Source organism: Micrasema longulum, unplaced genomic scaffold (assembly GCF_059751315.1).
Source record: "Micrasema longulum isolate JH-2025_06_02 unplaced genomic scaffold, ASM5975131v1 h1tg000295l, whole genome shotgun sequence".
Lineage (NCBI taxonomy): Eukaryota > Metazoa > Arthropoda > Insecta > Trichoptera > Brachycentridae > Micrasema > Micrasema longulum.
Genome location: NW_028277499.1, coordinates 4324 through 28588, shown reverse-complemented (window position 1 = coordinate 28588; position 24265 = coordinate 4324). Strand labels below are relative to the sequence as shown.

General features: G+C 35.7%; 1 protein-coding gene across 3 annotated transcripts; it reads right to left on the bottom strand.

Annotated features, from left to right (window-relative positions):
- Window positions 1-136: 136 nt before the first annotated feature.
- Window positions 137-23731, bottom strand: Uvrag (UV-resistance associated gene). 3 transcript variants are annotated; one of them, XM_088224554.1, is made up of 9 exons: window positions 23598-23731; window positions 20801-22059; window positions 16162-16330; window positions 15120-15295; window positions 13424-13650; window positions 10711-10878; window positions 9660-9831; window positions 7772-7861; window positions 137-5385 (listed from the first exon to the last, which is right to left on the bottom strand). In XM_088224554.1, exons 1-9 carry the CDS (start codon window positions 23605-23607, stop codon window positions 3943-3945), a joined length of 3714 nt encoding a protein of 1237 aa, XP_088080680.1. In that variant the 5' UTR covers window positions 23608-23731; the 3' UTR covers window positions 137-3942. The 3 variants fall into 3 exon arrangements, with proteins under 3 accessions (XP_088080680.1, XP_088080681.1, XP_088080682.1); XM_088224555.1 differs by having other exon boundaries at window positions 15120-15292; XM_088224556.1 differs by lacking the exon at window positions 7772-7861.
- Window positions 23732-24265: the final 534 nt, after the last annotated feature.

Below are 24265 nucleotides of genomic sequence, written 5' to 3'. Positions count from 1 at the left end.
TCATGTTTGGATGGAAAGACTGTAAAAGATGTTCAAAGGAAGACGAGTGTCTGGAACAAAGTGTTTGAATACCCAGGGCTGCAAAGGATTTAAAATAAAAAATCACCAACAAGTAATATGTAATTAAAATTATATTTATATATTAAATAATACTTTTCTGTTTACAATTCAAACAAAATACATGTTTACGCTTTCGTAATTAAAACAACATGACATTACTTCCATTATATAATTTATACACTAATAACAAAAAATATCACAATTTATAGGTATGTTTTTAATATAATATTATAATGATTACATTTTGTATCAAAAAAGATGAAAATAGCCGAAGAGATCATGCATTTTTTAAAAATATAAAATAAAATTTGATAAAGTAATGGGACTTAAATAAGTTCTCGCTGTTTCTCGATGGCCTCGTGGTATAATGGTCAGCGCGTTTGCCTACCATGCAAGAGGTCTCGGGTTCGACTCCCGACATGGTCGACATGAAATATTTATTTAAAAAGGTGTTTTTGCACTAGAATATTCAATATCCCCTGGAATGGCACCGGAAGCGTAAGAGTGATCATCTTACCTTCATGTAACAAAATTTTCAAGATACGCTGTGTTGGTGTACCAATGCAGTGCCCTATGCACCATTAGGTGCGGAAAGGGAATGATGATGTCTCTCAATATTACAGCCAACTTTATAGTGAAGCTCACCATTAAGCTTGAAATGGGCAGTATATGTTATTCCGCCAAAGTGTAATCAACATAGCCCATAACCTTAGAGCTGAAAGTAATATTTTTTTGCGAAATTGAGTTATGAATGTCATTTTGTTCATATATTCAGATTCTATTCATGCTAAAAACATTGGAGTCCTCCGGTATACAAAATATATAAAACACCAGTACAACTGTAGGGCAGTAATAATACTCTGCTGGTATTAAAGCAGTGGATACCGAATCTATTACACAATTGTTATAACAAACTACCTCTGACACAGCGAGGGATTTTGCGCAAGATTAAGTCTTAACATCATAATCAACAATACTCAGTCATTATGTCATTTCTTTTGCCGTTAATTTCATTATTCAATTAATGTTTTATTGCTATTAATATCATGTAATTAAATTTATTTTTAACAGTTATTTTCACAAATAATTCATGTTTTAAATAATGGCACGTAATTTTTTGCCTAAAGAAATTTTTATAAATTCATTGTTTTTCATTCAATAGTCTACATGACTTTTTATATTAAAGTCTGAGGAGGAATTAGGGCGCATGCCAGGCGGTTAGAACAAAAAACATTGAAGTCCCATAGTTATTTGATAGTCCACACTTTAGACGTTTTTTTCTTAAATATTCTTATCAAAAGTCTATGAATCCAAAAAAACAGCAATAAATTGTGCCTTTACTTGGAGAGATACATTAGAAACAGTTTTACAACTTCAAAGCGCTCTCCTGAACAATTTACCAAATATACTTCCAGTATTTCAGCTTTAAGATATATTTTCAGTGTTTAATGTCGAAATTTGTTCTAAGAAAAGAGAATTTGCGAGGAATTTCACTGCACTACTTTTTTTTTTTTTAATCTGCAGCTGAAGCACGTAGAATTCCCCTGGAGACTCACGGTGACCATGCTCTGTGGGAACATCACCGAACATAATCATCATCTCACCGTGATCAGCCCGGTGTAGTGTATTATGAGCTCCTCAAACCCAACAAAATCATCATGGGAGATCGCTATCGACTATAATATGCAATATTGATGCGTTTGAGCCGAGCATTGAAGGAAAAACGGCCGCAATACGAGGATATATCATTTTGGAGCATGGCAACCCTCAGCCACATGTTGCAAGGCCGGTCAAAACGTACTTAAAAGCGCTCAAATGGAAGACCTACCCCCGCTCCCCCACCGTATTCACCGATCATTGTTTCATCCGCTCACCGCTTGTTCTGATCAATGACTCATGGCCTGGCTGAGCAGAGCTTCCATTCTAATCAAGTTGCAAAAAATGACTCGATTCGTGGATAACCTCAAACGATAAGGCATTTTTTCCAGATGGTCTTCGTATGCTGCCAGAAAGATGGGAGAAAGTAGTCGATAGCGATGGACATTACTTTCAATGACGTTCTTTACAGATTTAAAAAAAATAAAACCCGAACAAAAACAGCGAGAACTTATTTAAAAATTAACCAATCGGGTGACTTTCAACCTCCTAGACCCTTCCCTTTCCGACCCCCACCCCCACCCATTCTCCAACATACCACTGAATGGTATAAAACTAATTTTTAGAGCATGTTCGGACGTGATAATGATTGCATCCCCCTATAACTCTGCGTATAATTTATGTATTTTACTATGCATACTACAGTAATGGTAAAGGTGAAAGTGTATTTTAGTATTTGCATGTTGGTATAGTGAGTGTCCTGACAAAGAGGGATTTACTAACATCAGTTAAAATGTTTCACCAGAAAGTTAACGCTTTAAACATAAAGAATATGTTAGAAGGTAATTTTACAGAGAAAAATAATAATTTGAATTTGTCTCGGTAATTAGTTGCCAACTCCGTTATAAATTATAGAAAAAATATCAGCCGCCCAAACAAGACAGTAAACGTTAAGATAACTTAATAGCAGAGTGCCAATAAGAATGGGGCTAAGTTATTATTATTATTGGTTATAGGCAGGCAGCCTTTGCTGATGCGTCATATCTCGTGTACTGCTTTTTGTCCAAGTTCTTTTTCCTTCAAAAAAGCGTCGGTTTTTGAACTGGTTTACCGAAATGGAATAGACTTGGCAATTTATTCCAGTCTGAAACTACCCTGCTGGAAAAGAAGTTTTTCTTGGGATTCAGGTGAAATTGGGGACGATAGAGCCAGTTATGACCCTGTAAATTTATGTTGGGATTTAATTGATACATCTCATGCAGGGGGCAGTTCTAGTAATTATTGAGTATCTTATAAGTTTCCATCAAGTCCCCTCTCTTCCGTCGTTATTCCAATGATATAAATCCTAATGCTTTTAATCTACCACGGTAAGGCATCCTTTTGAGTAATTTAGGGATTTTTGTAGCACATCTTTGGACTTTTTCCAATAGCTCGATGTCTTTAGTAAAGTAAGGACTCCATTCTTGATATCCATACTCCAATAAAGGTCTTGTATATTACAGAAATATCTCCGGAGTAATATTTTGGAATGCCTTTTTAATCGAGTAAAGACTTGGCTTTCTTGGCAATAGATGTGATGTGAGCTTCCCATTTTAAATCCATTGATATGATTACGGCGAGATCTTTTTGATGCTTTACGGGTTTGAGTTGGACACCACCCAAAATATAATCATGCATAGTTGGGCAGCTTTCGACAAGGTACATTTTTAAAAATAAACAAGTCGCAGTGTGCTTAAAAAGACAAGTTTATGAATCGTGTATGTTTCCAGTGACGACATATGGACTAGAAACCATATCTGTGAAACAGAAAAGTAGCCAGAAATTAAAATAACTGCAACGATCCATGGAAAGGCAGGTATGTCTGAGAGACAGATTAAGAAATTAGGCGCCGAACCGGAGATGTGCATATCATGGGTCGTGCAGAAAAATCAAAATGGCAGCCGGCAGGACACTGACAAAGTGATGACAGGTGGATATCCAAAATAATAATGTGGAGGCTGTGAGCAAACAAAAGGGTTGTTGGAAGGAAATAAAAAGGATGACCCGAAGGTTTTGCCTCAAGCTGATAGAAAATGGATGGTAAAAGCGGGTGATAGAAAAGAGCGGAAACGTTTGGAAGAGGCCGCCATCCAGCAGAACAAGGCTAAAGAAGTGAAACAAGGAATTTTACAAAATAAACGCCAACACAATAAATATATTTTCTAAATAAATACCTTTAAAATAAATAAGATTTATACTATCAACATTCCAAGCGTTATTACAAAAAAATGCCTAACATATGTATGATTAACTATAGCCGTTGACGGACAGCTCGTTGCTGGCATCTCTTTTGTTTATTTCTGTGTTTAAAATGGCGTCGCTCGCAGACAACTCATCGTTTGTACTGGAAAAATCTAGATTTTCATGGCATTCTTTGGAAGATTCTACGCTAATATCACTTAAGCATTCGTTCGCCGAATCAAAGGCGTTATTTGAAGAAGCGGCTGTGGAAATATTTCGAATGTTACAACCGCTTCTTCCATTTTCCGAACTGCAACTCGATTCACTAAAAAAACATGGATTTTCACTGGGAATTACTGTCCCATTCTGTACATTTTTACATAAATTTAAGTTTGTGTTATTTTTAGTTTTTATATCACATTTTTGGCCTTTATCTTTAATCGAACTAAACTGGACCTCGATTTGAGAGAACGTTTCATTCTCCGAAACGATTGCGTCGAATTCGAGATTAGACTCTTCGTCTTCTAATTTCAACGCATCGGTCGCTAGATTGACCAACTCCTCGTTGCTTTGATCATCTTGGTACTGCGAATCTTGATGCTGCAGGCTGTGCAGAACAGCTGTGCGTAATTCAAGGCCTTGCTTGACATTTTCGTCATCAAAAAGCGCGGGCGAGTCCGTAAAATGTGAACTCGCTGTCAAAATTGCCTCTGCACTCGGTAGAACGATCACGTCGTGCATAATCTCGTCGCCGTTGTCGCATTGATCGTAACCCGTATGCAGCATTTGCGGGCAGTTTTCCGTCATACGCGGGCATTTTATAGAGCACGGGTGATTGCAGAACGGAGGGTAGCCCAGCTTTTCAATGTCTACGTCGTCTTTCGCATCGACGCAATCGTTTTCGTCGACGATTGTATCTAAACAAACACTATTTTCTTCTACATTTTTAGAACTGCTGTGTTTGACGTTTGTATCGTCAGATATATTCAAGAAATCCAAATGCTTCGCAACATCAGAACACGAACACTCCTCACAATCGATCTTATTTCTTTCATCACAGTTCTTCCAAAGAGATTTGACCTCTTCTCGTAGCTTGCCCAATTCGGTATTCACAGCTCCGGCTTCTATATCATCGCTGATTTCTTTACACGGCTTTTGGGTAACGATAGAAGCGTCTGAATCGACTTCTTTAGATAGGATCTTCAAAATCCTTCCTTCGTGCATGGACTCTTCTAGTGTGTTGGTATCTTCTCCCATCGAGAATGCGACCTTTGCATCCGATATTGAGGAGTAGTCGACGGTAGAAGAAATGCTTTCCGGGGAAATTATGTCCGTAACTTTGGTGAGGTCAGACTCGGAGAAGGAGAGTATATTCTGCAGGTTTTCTCCTTCAGGATTGGACTGTTTTGTTTCTGATTTGAGAGCGTCAGACGCTTGCGATATAAAGTGATGAAGGGAGGGCTCGCTTCCCATGGCGGATGTGGGACTCATCTCCAGACTCTGTAATGACTGAAACAATAAAAAACACATTTAATAAATTTATATTTAAACAATGTTTTGAGTATGTCCAAATGTTTGCAGACTGGTTGGATTACCTCCCTAGGGAGTTATTCATATCTAAATTTGTTGCAACAGAGAGGGAAAACATTTTAGAGAGGGAATATAGAAGTCTAGGTTTACGGGGCTTACGACCTGTCATTCTGCCTATGTTTAAACATACACATTTCCTCAACTCTTCCATCTCAGGAAATGTGGAACGCTACTGTGAAGATTATTTGAGGGTATAAGAAGCCTTAGAAATCTCCATTGAAGGAGTTACTGAGATAATTGCAAAAAACTTTTTTTTTTAATTTATGATATTTCTAATTAAGCTTCACCAAATCAATGGAGAGTGCTAAGTTTGCGAAGTCAAGTAGTATAATAGAAATCTGTAGCTCAATCACAAATAATTATCGATGTGCTTAAAAACATGCTAAGCATTTGAGCGATCACAATGAACAATAATGAACATGCTTAAGCTATCGCAGTCATAAGTCTAAGTCAACGCTCGTGTCGGTTTGTTTTTTGTTTTCCTCGTAAATGAATACAGTTCACTGGCGAAAAATCGGCGTTTACTATAAAAAAATAATACAATAAATTGCATTTGCAAAAAAGAAAGGAGTATCTGATACAAAAAAGTGAAAATTAAATTCCAATTACTATGGCGACTGCTTTTATTGATATTTGGTTCGCCAACCGCCGGCTAAATGCAATAAATAGCGTGATAAATAATCGATAAATAAATAAAATAGCAGTTTTGAAATATTTTCCATATTTACACCGGTGAAATTCAAATATGTGATTGCGCAGCAGGATTATGCATCACGAAATGTAAATATTTTGACATTCAATATTAGGTGTTCACGGATGTTCTATTGTGATAGCGAATGTGATAAACAACCATTGTGAGGTATCGTTATTTGTGATTGAGCTACTGTTTTTGCAAGATTTAGACAGTTTTGAATTAATTACGCTATTATTAAGGCAGGCAGGTTATTATGTATAGTTTATTTTGGCATCAACAACAAATATTCCATTTTGGTGGAGATTTCTAAGTTTGCTTTTTATACCCTCATATCGGTACTGTGATGGCAAATGTTTATATATGCTGTTTTTGTCATTTTTCAAGTTTTTCCCCATCCTTTGTCAATTTCTGCTTTGGACATTTTACCCTTAACAAAAATACAGATTTCATTACTTGTAAATACTGCCAAACAATATAAATATAAAACGAAATACAGCAAAACCCCTGTTTTACCTTTTTCTAGGGAGCGACAAAAAAAGTGTAAAACCGAGGAAAAGAAAAATGCATGGAAAAAAATAAATTACATAAAAATATAGGTATTGTACTAGGCTATACTAAATATACTGCAGAAAAATTGTAAAAGCTGTCATAATTGGGGATTATTGATATCTGCCTACGATTTTATTAAAAATATTTCGTATCTTTTTAATGAATAATATTAATAAAACACAAGAATAAAAATTTGAATTAGCATAAAATGCATTCAGATTTTTTCCCTAAATATTGAGAAATTTTATTTATATGGTATCACTTTTTTAGTATGGCACCACAGAATTTCAACTGTCATTAACATCGCGGCAAAACTGTTTCACACTTTTATGATAACCGTTTAAACAATCTTCTTTCCAGATTATGTTCTTTAACTTCAAATAATATTTCTATTGCCAAATATTTTAACTTTCTGGGTCGTAATTTATTGATGTAAATACTTTATTCTTCCTAATCTTGCGTCAAATGCATCTCACAATTTAGTCAAATGTCAAAATAGACACTTAAACAAATGGTCAATTACACTGCACCTACTTTGAATTTAGTTTGAGACAACAATTTACACATGTTTTATTTACCTTGATTCACCATTTCGGGCAAATGCAGCGCAAGCGGCTCGGTGCCTTTTGACAGATCAAATGAGTTTCGAAATTTTTTAAACGTAAAACCGGGGTTATGAAAAAGTTAATTGGGGGAATATTTGAATGAGAATGTATGGAATAAAATAGGACCTAAATATTTCAGCGTAAAAAGCAGGAAAACGTAAAATTGAGTAATGTAAAAACGATGTTTTACTGTAGTGCATTCGAACAGGAGTTCATCAAATATGTGATTTCTTTATTTATTTAAACACCTTTTAGGCTTTTACAAGTTTTACATACATATATACAAATGGTATGGTATATGTTAGGTCAAATTCTTCTGATTTCTGGTCAGATCTTTTTGCTGAGCCAAATGGCTGATTACTGGTGTAACATTTGTATCATTGTTTGGATAAAGAGCGTTTATTTGAATAAATTAAGCATACCCATCCCAATATAAGTAATTTCATGCATTTTCTACCTGTTCTTCTACATAGCTTCCTACACTGCGAGAATTTCTGTGCTTTCTTATAACCATTGCCGCCTTAGGGCTTGTACCGTCAACAGAATCCTGGAATTGCCAAAACAGGTCAAACAAGGTCCACCCTATCAGGGCAACCAATAAAATGACATTTTATGTCAACCAATATTGTGATAGGTCAACCAATTATCTAACATTGAAGGTAAACCTTTCATCAACCAACATTGCATGACATATCAGGTCAATATATATTTTTAATATTAAAGGTCATAAATAATACAGGGCATGTTAGGTCAAAGAGTTGCAAAAAACAAATAAAAAAATTTGGTAGAATGAACTATTCAATATTTCAGATAGAAAGTAGTTGACATTTATGCTGACATAATAGAGAAATAGAACCTTTTTTTTTACAATTTTGAAGTAATAAGGGTCTATGAAATATTGTCGAGTAAAAAAAAAATTTTTTTTCATTTACAATTTTGAATTACCGCGGAAACGGTCATTGCATTGGCCACATTCATCGATAATGTTTAAAACGGTTTTAAAACTAAAAAATCGTTTTTCTCGAAATGCTGGTTTCATGACTGCGCGTGTTTCTTCCGCCTACCCTTCATATGATCCAAGTATTATATTATAGTATAAGAGCACAAGACTGTTCCAGGTGGAGGGAGATTGTCCGCAGACGAGCCGTGCCCGGAGCCAGGCGTGATCACCATCCTCAGACATGAGGCACGGATCGAAGAGAGAGCTATGATCCAAAACCCTTGCTTTTTAGTATTATATTGCTTGCGACCGCGACCTCCTAAGCGAGGCTTTGCGACACCCCTGGGGGTCGCGACCCATAGGTTGAAAAACATTGCCTCAAAGGGTTAAAAAAGCATCGAACAACAATTACAAAATTAATTACACAAATGCACACAACAAAAACACAGAAACAAGGACAAAACTACATAAATAAAAAAGTTTATATTTTTATGTTACAATTGCTTCAATTATTTATAATTAAAATCAAAAGTGATAATATTTTTGATCTAATTGCTAAAAACATGATAAAATCATTAGCTCATGCTCGCAGCGCGGGCAAAAGAACCGCCCTGGATGAAAGTCGGAGGGCTACTAACTGGAGTCTAGGATGAGTACTAGAAACATTGCTGTTCACGCGGATGAGGCGTGAAATCGTCTCTCTCACTACCAAATCTACCTTTATTATCGAGAGTGAGATGTAAATATTGTGTGAGACAATTATGTATTAGGATTACTCTTTTACTACGTACTGTAGAAACTATCTTCTGAGAACCTACTGGCTGTGAGGTTACGGCGATTACTGGACCTGATGTCAATTCCAACCAGATAACACATGACTTCAACGGGAAGACTCGAAAGCATTGGAGAAGCGGGCCTAAATATAATTTTTTTAAGATTCAGACAATAGTCACTAACCCAAAAACCACCATTTAGAGTTTGGAGACAAGGGAAAAATCAGATTTTTGTGTTTTAGAAGTTTTATGTATACACAACATAATTCCTTCCTGTCTTTTTAAATTCCATTGATAACTTTTTCTTTTCGATACAGTTCATTAATCTGGAAGATTTTTAATGTAGCGAGGTGGCTAAAATTTGGTTTAGTGACTTGGTGACCCACACACAACAACAAATGCAAAATGAATTTGTAAGAGGTGTAGGTACGTTCATTGGCAACAATATACATGTCTACAGTATCTGCATACTCACATATCCTAACAGGGCCATTTCATATAGTCTCTATAATAATAACGGCTAGAGCCATTTAACCCGAATGAGCGTACTGAATTTGGGGTGTTCACTCTAGTGGTCAAAGTACCCGCACAGTATTAAGTCCTTCATTTCTTGCCGCCTGATGGGGTCTCACCTTGAATCGGTTGAAAGGGCGTCCCATGGTGCTGTGGAGCCTCGGGACCATGGTGCGGAGGCTCTGGGAGGAGGTCCCCCCGGCGGCCTGCCCGAGGGGAGAAGGCGACCACCCGCTATTGGCCACAGTTTCCATCGACGAGGCCGAGCCGAACATCTTCCAAGCATCCAGGCTGAAGTAAGCAAAATACTACAATGTTTATTTTTTATTTTACTTAGTTTTTAAATGCTAATAGACTATTAAACGAAACCAATATTAAAAAAAATATGTTATTATGGATCGGATTATCAGAACTAAGATTTTTTCAGGATCTTTTTTTGTTCTCTTCGGTGAGTTCTGCTGATTGGTGAATTGCTTCCATGTAAATCGGAAACAATCACAACACTCCTTCATTGGTTGATTCGGAAAAACTAGAGATGTCGTTTAAAGTAGTTTGTTTTTATTAAAATCTTCAAGAAACTTTGCCGTACAATTGAATGCTCTAATTTTTACCGTGCATAAGAAAACATTTTCCAAATCCAATTTCCAATAGCACTGAACTTCCTCATTGACAAGGAATATAAGACTTATAATGGGTAACATTTTATGAATAAATATTTTATTTTAATGCATTTAAAGTTGTATTTTAGTTGAGCTTATAAAAAAAGCAGTGTTTCCTTTATCCTGTAAAAATAACAAAAATGACACACGCACGGTTATTAGCTAAGCGACAATATACAATAATTAATTGATTTTTAATTTAAATATATTGTTACAAATCTCCACTCAATGTAGATCTAGCTTGGATTATTGGGTAACCATAGATTCAAGGTTAATTGCCACAGAATTATGAATAGTCCAGAAACCGCATACGCCCATCAAACAAAAGGCGACTAAACTACTTCTTATGGAGTAGTTTTATGTTTTGATCATTAGTTTCTTTGTAGACGTCGCTCAGTACGCAACTCCCGATTTGAATTAAATATGCCGTGTTGTGTCGTTTTTAAGTGTAGAAATACTGCTATCAGTTAAGTGCCGTAAACGCGTTAACGCGCTGTTTTTGAAATATTACCTCGTAGTTGGTGGGGTCAGCAGCCTCCTCAGGTTCCCCAGGGTGTCCCCGGGGTCGGGAGTCATGACGCGTTGGGACGTCCACAGCAGCTGGGCGATGTTCCTGTTGAGCAGGTACAAGCCGTAGCGGAACAGCATCGAATCCTTATTCCGCGCAAACAGGGGAATCCTGAAAATGCACCAAAGTTATTCACCGACTTCGACCAATTTAGCACCGACGAACTGGTGAGTTAGTCAACAATGTTTGATTATGTCCAAATGCTTGCAGACTGGCTGGATTTCCTCCCTAGGGAGTTGTTCATATTTAAATTTATTTCAACAGAGAGGGAAAAAGTTTTCGAGAAGAAATTTGGAAGTCTAGGCATTTACAGGGCTTATGACCTGTCATCGGCTGGTTTAAGTGGCCACTTTACACACTGTGTAACATTCACCATTCTGCCCATGTTTGAACATCCACATTTCCTCAACTCTTCCATCTGTTGACTTTTGTGAAGTGAAAGAGCTGAAACCTTTATCACGTGGGTGAGATTCATCCGGCTGAACCAAATCACCCACTAGGCAACGCCTGAAAACAATTTTCCAATTTTTATACTTCTTCTTTTACCAGGTAGTAATTCAACAACAGCCGGATGAATCTCACCCACGTGATAAAGGTTTCAGCTCTTTCACTTCACAAAAGTCAACAGATGGAAGAGTTGAGGAAATGTGGATGTTCAAACATGGGCAGAATGGTGAATGTTACACAGTGTGTAAAGTGGCCACTTAAACCAGCCGATGACAGGTCATAAGCCCTGTAAATGCCTAGACTTCCAAATTTCTTCTCGAAAACTTTTTCCCTCTCTGTTGAAATAAATTTAAATGGTGAGTTAGTATTTATCATAAAAAAATTCATTATTTAAATCAAGAGATTATTATTTATTTTGTAAATTAATTTAAACTGTATTTATAAAATACATTTATAATTTATTTTGAATATATTGGAATATGTATTAAATAAACTTGTTGGATTGTTCTTAGAATTTTGACATGGAACGTAACCTTAAATCTTTCATTAAATTTGTGTTCATTTTACGCCGGTGTTTTTGAAGGGAGAAATAAAAAAGTGTTAAACTGAGGAAAACGCTAAAGTGATGAAATGAAAATCTACGGAAAATTGGAAAAACTATCATAATTAGGGGTTTTTCATATTTATGTATGATTTCTTAAAAAATATTTTGTATTTTTTCAATCAATACCAGAATGGGTTTTTTTTTAATTGAATTAAAAATATATAATGTTAAAATAATTTTATGTGGGTAACTTAACCTTAAAAACACGAAAACAAAAATTTAAATTTGCGTAAAATGCATACAACGACTTTTTCCCTAAATATAAGGAAATGTTATTTGTATGGCATCACTTTTTTTAGTACGGCACCACAGAATTTCAACTGTCATTTACATCGCGACAGAACTGTTTCACACTTTTATGATAACTGTTTAAACAATCTTCTTTCCAAATTATGTTTATAACTACAAATAATATATCTTTTTTTTCATTTAAATTATTTATTGACAATTCTTGATGGAATTCCATTGTAATGATGTAATAACTTATATTTCCATATAAGTTATTAATTTAAAAAATACTTGGTACACTTCCACTTATTTATTGGGTGAAAGCGCTAATTGGTCAAAATAAATAAGTGGAAGTGTACCAAGTATTTTTTTAAATAAATAATATATCTATTACGAAAATTTTTAACATTCTGCATTGTAATTTAATTGATGTAAAGACTTTATTCTTCATGCGTCAACCGCATGCCATAATTTAGTAAAATGTAAAAATTAGACATTTAAACAAAATAGAGAATTACACTAAACCTACTTTGAATTTAGGTTGAGACAACAATTTACACATTTTTTTATTTACCTTGATTTTATTTACCATTTTGGGCAAACACGGCGGCGCGCGGTTCGGCGTCTTTTGACAGATCGAATGAGTTCCGAAAAATTTTCAACGTAAAACCAGGGTTATGAAAAACTTAAAAAACGTTAATTGGGGTAATATTTTAATGAGAATGTTTAGAAAAAAATGGGACCTAAACATTTTGGCATAAAAAGCGGAAAAATCGTAAAATTGGGGAACGTAAAAACGAGGTTTTACTGTAGTTGTAAAATTAAAATCAAAGTAAAATAGTTATTTTGAAAGTTTGTAGTAAGTAATAATATTAAAAATGAAGAAAAAAACTTAGTAAAGGTATAAATTAAAATATAAAAAAACATGCTCAGATACAAAAAAAAACATTTTCAAAAAGGAAAAACATATACAAAGCCCTCCATATAAACATAGATGTAGGGCTTTGCCCTTCCCCCAATTAACGTTTTTTACGTTTATCATAACCCCGGTTTTAATTTGAAAATTGTTCTGAACTCAATCTTAATCAATCTGTCAAAAGACACCGAGCCGCGCGCCGCTGCGTTTGCCCAAAATGGTAAATAAAATCATGGAAAATAAAAAAATGTGTAAAATGTTGTCTCAAACTTAATTCAAAGTAGGTTCAGTGTGATTTTCCATTTTGTTTAAGTGTCCAATATATACATGCATGGAGGGCTTTGCCCGACTAGCTCAGTTGGTGTAGTATGAAACTCTTCCTGGATCTGGCGATGGCCACATGCTCCATTTAGGAGCAAATGTGAAGAAAGAAAGAAAAAAAGAAGACGTCTTGTACTCACTCTCCCCCGTGTCTCGCCAGCTGGTCCAGCACCTTGGAGCGGCTGCCGCCGAGGCGCACGGCGTGGCGCAGCGGCGCGCCCAGCAGGCTGGCGGCCAGCGCGGCCGCGTGCGCCGCGCGGCCCAGCGCCACGGCGAGCGACGCCTCCGCGCAGCGCCGCAGCCCGTCGCGCGCGCCGCCGCTCGCCGGCAGCTCCACGCCCAGGATGCTCAGGCACCCCGCGGGCTCCTGGGGAGAGAGAGAGAGAGATGATGAACCGATACACTGTTCATGGGCTTCCGGCAGCGCGGTGCTCTGGATGCTCAGGGGCCCGGCAGGCCAAATACGGGTAGAGTGGAATTCGAACCTCGGACCTCTGATCCGTGAGTCCGCAACACCAGCCACGGTACCAAAACCAGATATTGTTTGGATTTATATACTATTAAGTCTGTTGTCCACATGTTTATTGAAATATATGTTTATGTGTGATGTCACCATGGCTGTTCAACGTGTATATCGATAACTGCATGAAAGAACTGAAAGGCTTAAGAATGGGTGATTTAAATGTCAATTGTCTTTTGTATGCTGACAATATCGTGCTTCTTGCTAACAAAGAGGAACTGCAATTCTTGGTAACAAAGGTCTACGATGTATGCGAGGGAAGCGATTTGCTGATGAATGTCGATAAATCGAATGTCATGGTTTTTGAAAGAAATGAAAGTTTGACTAAATGTGAAATTACTGTGAATGGGGTTATACTAAAACAGGAAGAGGAATTCGTGTATCTGGGAAGTATGTTTACTAGGGATGGAATGACTGAGAAAGATATTGGAAGGAGGGTGAACGCCGGGAACAGGGTGAACGGTGCACTGAAATCAACCTCAGCAAATAAATGCTTGTCGCAAGAGGCAAAATTAGCAATTCACAGAGAAGTCCTGGTCCCGAACCTGATGTATGGGAGTGAAGTAAAAACAAGGAAAAACAGGGATGAAAGTAGGCTGAATGCTGTCAAAATGCGATCTCTCAGGCGAAAGTGTGGTAAAACTATGTACAATAGATGCACAAATGTCGAGATCCGTACATTATGCAAGGCTGAGATAAGCATTATCGACAAAATCATGAAAGATGCTGCGCGTTGGTTTGAACATAAAGAGCGAATGGACAACGAAAGAATGGCTAATGCAAATGTTGATGGATGCAGAAATAGAGGAAGACCGAGAAAGACATGGCATGACAAAATCCAACAAATACTTGAAGACGGACATGTCAAAAGTCGAAATAATCGGCGTGCGTGCATGAGAAGACGTATGAATGTAGAGGAAGCGAGATATGTATGCAAAGACAGTGACATGGCGTTCTATCCTCTCTGCCTACCCTTACGGAGAAACAGCGTGATGGTTTGTTGTAATTATTTATAATTTTTGCTATTATTGAATAATGTACGTGCTTCCACTTTCCATTATGTTGTATCCCAACTCAACACGGGGCTCTTGGCCACATGGAGTAAGGAATGCGTTAAATATTATTTTCGTAATATATATGCATTTGTATAAATAAATAAAAATAAAGAGCCAAACATGTTGTCAGAAACTACTCGAAATCCTCACAACCTCGGTTCGTATATTTTATTTAGTTTCAGCTATGGTAATTGGTTGCTTTCGGTAAACAATGCTCTCGAGGCAGTCAGGGGGACTCAGGTTGGGCAGTTAAGAACTCACCTCCTCTATGGGATACACGAGCTGGATGTCCGCGACCAGCTGCCAGCGCCGCGCCTGCAGTAGCACGTGCGAGCGGAGGCACAGCTCGCGCAGCGCCGCCTCCGACTTTCGCAGCTCCTTCAACTGCTCGGCCTTGCGCGACAGCGAGTGGTACTTCTGCATGAGCTCCGTACCTGCTGAAAACCCCAATTAGTTACAGACTATTTCACCAATAAGGAAATATCACATACTATCACATATTCGCTTTCCTATGGAATAATTGGATGGGGAGGAGCTTATAACAACCATATTAAATCATCCATTTTATGATGTTCACATCAAGAATATTGAATCAGTTCAACATCGATTTTTGAGAAAGATAGGCTGGAGGTTGGGCTTATCCAGAGACCAATATACGTATAATGAGTTAGAAACTACCTTAAATATATCTTCTCTTCAAGACCGTCGAAATAAATCCGACCTTCTAGTCCTATTTAAAATTCTCAACTCACTCTTTGATGCGCCTGAACTACTGAGCTCAATGAAATCAAATATCTAACTAGAAACCTCGGACAAAACTTACTCTTTCATACCGATAACCATGGTTTTTATTCCCCTATGGCCGGAATTCTTAGGTCTGCCAACAAACATACCAGTCTTGATTTCTTTGGTAACAAGTTGTTTTCTTTCAAACGATCACTGAATCAAATTCAATTATAAACACCTCTCTCCCGCTTCCACTCTCACAAAGTCTACTATATACCATTAAGTCTTTCTTCTTTTTTAATAATAATTTTCTATGCATAAATATGTCCTTAAAAATGCCTATTGGGCGTATATATAAATAAATAATTAAATTAGAAACTGTTCACAAATTTACCTTTAAAATAATGCTTATGTACTAAAACACTTAAACGATTTCAAAGTGTCTTTCTTCACAATTCTAAAATAGCTCGGTTATTAAACATTATGTAAACTTTTGCTAAAAATTATTGTCCTGAAGAAGTTGTTATGATTATCAATGCGGTATTTTTAATTAGAATCTTACCAAAACGATACTAACCAGTGTCTTGGTTCTCTTCAAACAGTTTGGCCCTCTCCATGCGAAGTTTCCTCAGTCGCGCGAGGGAAGCGTCGCGTTCGTCTTGTAATAACCTCCGTTTGAATCTGCTCACCTCCGCTACCCGCGTCAGCTGTGAGTGACGCAATCGCTGGGAAGGCGATGGCTGAGACTGAAAATAATTATTTTAAAATTATATAGCAAATCGGAAGCAGTATACATATGTAAATGAAAAAAAAAGCCTTTTGCAAACAGTAAATTTTGGAGTACCCCAAGGATCTATTTTGGGTCCAATATTATATATTTTATACATTGATGATTTGTCACTGTACAATTTCAAGGGAAAAATTATTACGTATGCCGATGACATTGGACTGTTCTATAAAAATCAAACAGGCGTATTAACAAACAATGACATAAACAAAGACCTAACTATGTTGACTAAATGGACAAACACAAACTTACTTACACTTAATGAAAAAAAATGCAATATTATCCATTTTTAATCTAGAAAAAAAAGTCATAAAGTAGATGCTTACATAAATAATGAACGACCCAAAGAAATTGAACATGTTAAAGACTTAGGACTAACAATAGCCAGACAATTGACATGGACAATTCATATCAACAATTTAATTAGCAAAGTGGCGACATTATCGAGTCTTTTTTTAAAAATCAAAAACTTTGTTCCAAAAACGGAAAAAATTCTAATGTATGAAGCCTATGTAAAAACTAAAATACGTTATACGTAACTACTATGGGGAGCAGGATATCAAAATGACATAAACAGACTACAAAGACAACAAAATAAAATATTAAAGTTAGTATATGACCTTCCCTATCTAACTACAACTAGAGAACTTTTTAAACAAATCAAGCAATTAAATATAACTGAACTCTTTCAACTAGAATCATTAAAATTTATCCATAAATTAGCCACTAATGTAATTGTAGACGAAGAACTAAAACTTGTAAAAAATTGTAGTCAACATGGACATAATACGAGAATATCAGACAAATACCTTATTCAACTTTCTAAAACAAGACAGGGACTGAAATTACACAATAAACTACCAGACAAAACTAAACAAAAGACTCGGACAAACTTTTCAAAAGATGTAAAAAATATTATTTTGAACAACAGAGTATGAATGAAAAATGTTTATATTATTTTTTTGTAAAATGAATGTAATAATCCGTAAGGTTTTGTAAATAAATTTTCAAATAAAAAAAAATATTAAAAAATAAGAATATAACCATTTACCGCCTATTTATGTCTACCGGTTTCGAGACGTACCCGTCTCTTCTCGGGACACTCACTACACCAACATGCAAATACAGTAAAACCTCGGTTTTGCATTCCTCAATTTTACGATTTCCCGCTTTTTACACCGAAATGTTCAGGACCCATTTTTCTTCATACATCCTTGTACAAATATTCCCCCCAATTAACGTTTTTTACAGTTTTCATCACACCGGTTTTACGTTTAAAATTTTCGAAATTCATTTGATGTGTCAAAAAAGCCAAATTGATGTCGTAATAATGATGCCCGCGTGTGCCACGCGAATGAAGAATAAAAACAGGCAAACAACTATAGTCTTTAAAATGTAACATGATTAGAATGACAGTTGTCAGAAAAAGTGACGACATAACTTTGTAGTAACGTCAAAGGAGTTATTTATATTGACACACGAAAAATCATTCATATCTGGCGTGTTAATTTATTTTTTTAATACAATGCTTGACACATAAATCAACATTAACATATAAAATCAGCTTTAAAACTAAAATAAACCTAATTATTAACGACGTTCTTACAAGGTTACATCATTTTGCAAAAACGTTAGAAATGGGACAAATAGATCAATGTAAATTGATCGAATAAAAAAATAATTAGTTTGATGTTGTTCATGAAAAAGGTATAAATGTCTCATTTTTTGGTGAACAATTATGTTAGTAGAAAGTTTATATTTGAAGCACTAACTTTGTGGTTATTCATTATAATAAAATAAATAAAACAACTTTGTTTTTAACCACTAATTTTTATTTTTCACCGACCGGTTTCAAAGCAAACAAGCTTCTTTGTCAAGGTTTACGTAACTAATGAATCGATTCCTTTTTATTTTATTTCTATCATGTTCACTAAATACTACACGTGAATCCAATAAATCAAGTGTTTTTTTTTAATTATGGCGACGTTTTTTGCTTATTTACAGGGTCGGATCGAGAACTTCAGACATTTCTAAATTTCCTAAATTCATTACGTAAAGAAAGAAAATTTACTTAAGAAATAGAAAAAGATAAAAAATCAAACTTTCTTTAACAATAAAAAATAAAAAAATTGATTTCGATATATCCCGTAAACCAACATATACAGACACAATTAATCATAATTCTTCAAATCATACAATTGCCCATTAACATTCCGCATTCCATTCAATGATACATGGGTTAATTAACGTTCCAATAGATGATACTAATTTAAAAAAAGAACTTAATACAATAAAACAGATTGCTAATAATAACGGATATAATGAGAACTTAATTGATAAAATATTAAATCAAAAACAAAAACGCAAACTTAGAAACAAATATTTATATTCGACTCCAACAGTAAATAAAGCAAACCCACGTAAACAACGGAGGCGGATTCTTTTTATAAATGACATTTTTTCAAAACAATTATCAAATTCCCTACCATCAAACATTAAACCGGCTTTCTACACAACTAATAATATAGGAACATTGTTAAAAAAAAATCACAAAGACAAAGTCCATTAATATAATAAATCTGGAATATACCAATTAAATTGTAATGATTGCGATTCAATCTACATTGGAAAAACTAAAAGAAACTTTAATATTAGAGTAAAAGAACACTTCAGATGCTTAAATAATAATAATTTTTCTGAATTCGCAAATCATCTGATAGAAAATAATCATAACTTCAATAAAGACACTGGATTAAAAGTTCTTCGTGTTGAAAATAAAATATTAAAATTAGACAACTTGGAAATCTTAGAAATTAAAAAAGCGATTCATAATAAGAAAACAATAATTAATAACCAAATAAACAATATTTTTTTTAGTCCTCTCCTGTCTTACTTCGAAAATAATGATATCAGATTACCACCCGTGTAAGGAAAAAGGAAAAAAAACCACTTGATTCATTGGGTCCACGTGTAGTATTTAGTGAACATGATAGAAATAAAATAAAAAGGAATCGATTCATTAGTTACGTAAACCTTGACAAAGAAGCTTGTTTGCTTTGAAACCGGTCGGTGAAAAATAAAAATTAGTGGTTAAAAACAAAGTTGTTTTATTTATTTTATTACGCTATAATAGGCTTGTTTTTTCGTTTTTTATATCAATTTTCGGAAACAGAGTTTTATGATTGCATGAAATAACTGATAAAATCGATTTGATCAGTGATCAGTAACTTCCCATCTCTAATGAAATTAGTTTGACAGCTGTTATTATATATATATATTTTAAGTTAGTTATTAAATACTATAAGGATAAATTATTGTCTTAACCTAAATTCAAAGCAGGTGCAGTGTAATAGACCTTTTTGTTTAAGTGTCTTCCTTTAGGGTTAGTCTTAGTTTTCATTTGAACAAAAACGTCATATTGACTTGTACAAATCATGATGCGCAGTTGACAAACGTTTAGAAACAGTTAAGTTTTAAATTTAATTGCTATATTTAAAACATAACAGAAATAAAACATTTAAGTTTGTAAGTGAAAATTCTTGATGGAAGTTCATTGTAATTTATTATATAAATAAAACACGAGTGATACTTAATTGTAACGACTGTAAAAATACATGCTACGTAGGCCAAACGGGTAGAGCCTTTAAAACACGCATAAAAGAGCACACACACAATCATGGTCTAATAATAAAGAAAATTCAAATTATGCCAATCATTTAATAGAAAATAAACATTCCTTCGAATTAAAAAATAATGTAAAAATAATTCATATTGCACCTAAAGGCCATAAACTTGACAAATTAGAAATTATCGAAATGAATAGATTAAAAAATAAACCCGACGTAGAATTACTTAATGAACAGATAACACACGTGCATTCTCCATTACTTTACCCATTGTAATATAATTTTACTAATGACTTTTTACCCTTTGTTTTTCAGAAATCATTATTTACAAAACCACACTCACGAAGGATGGGACACCAACAATAAAATAAAATACTTAAACTCATTAAAATAGCATTATATCAATTCGTTAGTTAACCCAAAGAAAATTTGTTGATAATGATCCTTAAGATAAAAATAACTTTATTTAATTTACTTACACATAACTTTGAATTATCTATCCTTACCTCTGTTCTGTGTAAATACATTTAACTTTTTAATAAAGATACCAGTCTCGAAGGTGTCGCGAAGATGTCGCGAAAGCGATGAAACCGGTCACTGAATATTCCAAATTTGTGGAATAAAGTATCACTCGTGTTTTATTTATATAATAAATAACAGAAATATTTATAATTATAAAAAAGATGGTTTAAAAAGTTGTCATAAAAGTGGAAACAATTTTACCGCGATCTATATGACAGTTTTTTCAATGATGCCGCAGATTTAATCGAGTTTTCTTCTTTATAATATAATTATTTACTTACCTTAAATTCTAAAAGCTTATTGAGGGGGAGCGTAAACCGGCGGTCGCTCGGTTTATTCGGATCCACGGTCTGTTTTTTATCATTTGCAAATTTATCTTTGTCCGGTGGTAGTGATTTGGAATCGGCCATTCCATCCGCCTTCGACAGATCAGTTTTACTCTCGGAAAACAGCTTCCCGAGATCCTTACTCCGGGAAGAATGCCGGTTCTTAGCCGTGAAGAAAGAGAACTCTCTGGAAGACATGCTCAGCTTCTCCGACCTAGAAAAGTCTTCATCGTCGACGAGCGAGCAATGGGGGGAGAGATTTTCGCAATTTTCCATGGCGGATTTCTGGTATATGCGCTCTTTGATGTCTTGCACCAACTGCGACCGTTTCTTGATCGAATACTGTAAGAGATGGAGCTTCTGCAGTTTGTCTGCTGTGTAACTCGGACGGATTTCGGATTTGAGAAATTTTAAAGATGAATATCGACACTTTTGAACGGGATCTGATTTCGTGTGTTCGAAAATTTCGGCCGTCTCGCTCTCTTCGATGTCCATTCTTATCAGATCCCTACTTGAAGAGCTGAGAGAACCGCCAGATTTCAGCACGCTAGAACTCTCGTCGCTAGCCAAATACTCCCGTATTTCGATATCGGTATCGCTCTTAGGGGAGTGTTCGTAGATTGAGTTACTGTAGGATTCGCTGCGCTTTCGTTCCCGCCTCGAATCCTGAATATTTCTTGCATAGCTGTCGTGTCGATTGGACACATTGATGGACGGGGTTTTCGCGCTGGCGAAGTTTTGTCTGAAACATCCTGTTGGCGGGCTGTGGCTTTTCGATACGCACCTGGATTCGAACACTTCGTTTTTGAACCCCCTACTCGGGGAGACGGATTTAGTCTCCGATTTATATAGTTTGGTTTGTATGGGAATTTTCCTGGAGGGTGATGCCTCCTTCCCCATTATGGCTATGCCTCCCGGGTGTTCGAAGTTCGTATGCACCGCGGGTTCTAATCTGAGGCTTTCGTACGAGCAAAAGTAGCCTCCGATCATTTGGAAGACGAGTGTGTTCGCTTTGAAGCTGTGGGGCGTGAAATCGAGGGCCAGGGTGGCTCCGATATGGAGAAGCCCACTGAAGTTGACGCCCCAGGTTTGCACGATGGTGTCTGTTTGATGATGCTTCATTTCGCTGATTGAATTCTCACTTTGGCTGTCGCGACGCATGTGGCGCCACACTCGAACGACTACGTTTAACGACGACATCTTGTGAATCAGCTCTGAAACAAACAAAAACATTTTTCATTAGGGGGAAAGTACACAGTCACCTTATAAAGAAAACTTATCACATTTTCTTTTTGAAAGGAAAACGCGAAAAAACTAATTTGGAAGAAGCCAAACTATTGACAGACATTTCAAATGATTAGTGCATCAACTTTGGACAAAACGGCGGTTTTTTAATGCTTAAAATAATAAAAAATTAATTAATGCATTTGTTACATACACATTAATTTGCTAATTACACATGAAATGTAATTGCATCCTGTTTCTTTAAGATCCTAGCAGTATTTCTACACTTTAAAAGGACACAACACGGCATAGTTGAATTCAAATCAGAAGTTGCGTACTGAGCGACGTCTACAAAGAAACTAATGGGTCAAAACGTAAACCTTCTCATTTATGAGTAGTTTAGTCGCCTTCTGTTTTATGATTGTGTGCAACCATTTGTTTTGTTTAATATATATTTTTTTTAAATTTTCTTTGTTCTTAATATTTTTTTAATATGCTAATATGTCTTCTATCCCATACTGATCATCGTGGTTTCGGATGTAACAGGGTTTAAAGAACACCCTGTATAGAGATCCTGATTGGCTCACTTTTCCTTTTTAATCCCAACACTTTACCTAAACTTAACACAAAACAAACAAACCATCACGCCGTTTCCCCGTAGGAGTAGGCAGAGAGGACAGAACGCCACATCACTCTGTCTTTGCATACAGACCTCACTTCCTCTACATTCATACATCTTCTCATGCACGCACGCCGATTATTCCGACTCTTGACATGTCCATCTTCAAGTATTTGATGGACTTGATCGTGCCATGCCTTTCTCGTTTTCTGCATCCATCAACATTCGCATCGTAGATCCTTTTAGCCGTTATTTCGTTGTCCGTTCGCTCTACATGTCCAAACCAACGCAGCACCCCTTTCTTGATTCTGACGATAATGGCCTTACAAAGTTCACGGATCTCGACATTTGTGCACCTATTATACATCGAGGGATCGCATTTTGACAGCATCTAACCTACTTTCATCATAATTTTTCCAATTCCATATTTCGCTACTGGCACTAAAACTCCATTGTGCTCCGCTAGTTTAGCCTCCCGCAATAAACATTTGTTTGCCAAAGTAGATTTCAGTGCACCGGTCACCCTGTTTCCGGCACTCACCCTCCTTTCAATATCTTTCTCGGTCTTTCCATCCCTAGTGAACATACTTCCCAGATAGACTAATTCTCCTACCTGATTTAGAATATCTCCGTTCACACTGATCTCACATTTAGTTATATTTTCATCCCTTTGAAAAACCACCACTTTGGATTTATCAACATTCATAAGCAAATCGCTTTTCTTGCATACATCGTAGAATTTTGTTACCAAGAATTGCATGTCTTCTTTGCTGCTAGCAAGAAGCTAAACTTTAAGTTATATAATTGCAGAAAAATCCACTTTTTGAAATATAAACCTTGTTTATTATAAGCAAGGTAAAAAATAAATTAATTCCAATATAAAAAAAGAGAAAAAAACAATACGTATACCGAAGCACATAAGTACATCGAATTATCAGGACACTACTGGATAAGTCCTTACACAGATCCTAACATGATATCTATCGAACTAAGGCGAAATCACCTTTCGTCATAACACTGATCCCAACCATGTGCAAAGTAGCAACAGTAGGAATGATCCTGTGCAAAGACTCTACGAGTAGATAGCAAATATCTCTCTGTAAATATAAAACCAGTGGTGAAAAGAGAATCTATGCGTGGCGTGCGGCTAATGTCTGATAAGAAAATTGTTTGTTTTGGGAGTAAGAACACGATAACTCTATCTAGATTCATATGTAATTATCAAGGTTGTAACAAAGCTCCGCATCCACAGACTATTCGCTTACTTTATTTATTTATTAACGGACATTGTCCATGTATACCATTTATAGGGTTTAAATATTACAATAAAAGAATAGTTTAAAACATTAAAAAAAAGAAAAGAAGCATTGACAAAGATAAGGGACATCGAGACAAGATCTGGACTATTTATTTAGTGCTCGTTTAAATCGTTGTAAACTTAAACCAAAAAAGTCCAGATCTTTTCTTGAGTTAACAATACGACAAAGACGGGTCATTGGAGAATTAAGGCCATAGTTTGTTTTATGCTGATCGATGAACAGTATTTCATTGTTTCTCAACCTACGAGTCGGAATATT

What these genes read in the sequence shown, in the direction of transcription:
- Uvrag (XM_088224554.1), bottom strand. An exon ending in ATAAGCTTTTAGAATTTAAG is followed by an intron (nt 16,331 to 20,800) that starts GTAAGTAAATAA and finishes AATTATTTTCAG; the next exon opens with TCTCAGCCATCGCCTTCCCA. An exon ending in GAAGCTATGTAGAAGAACAG is followed by an intron (nt 5,386 to 7,771) that starts GTAGAAAATGCA and finishes TTATTGTTTCAG; the next exon opens with TCATTACAGAGTCTGGAGAT.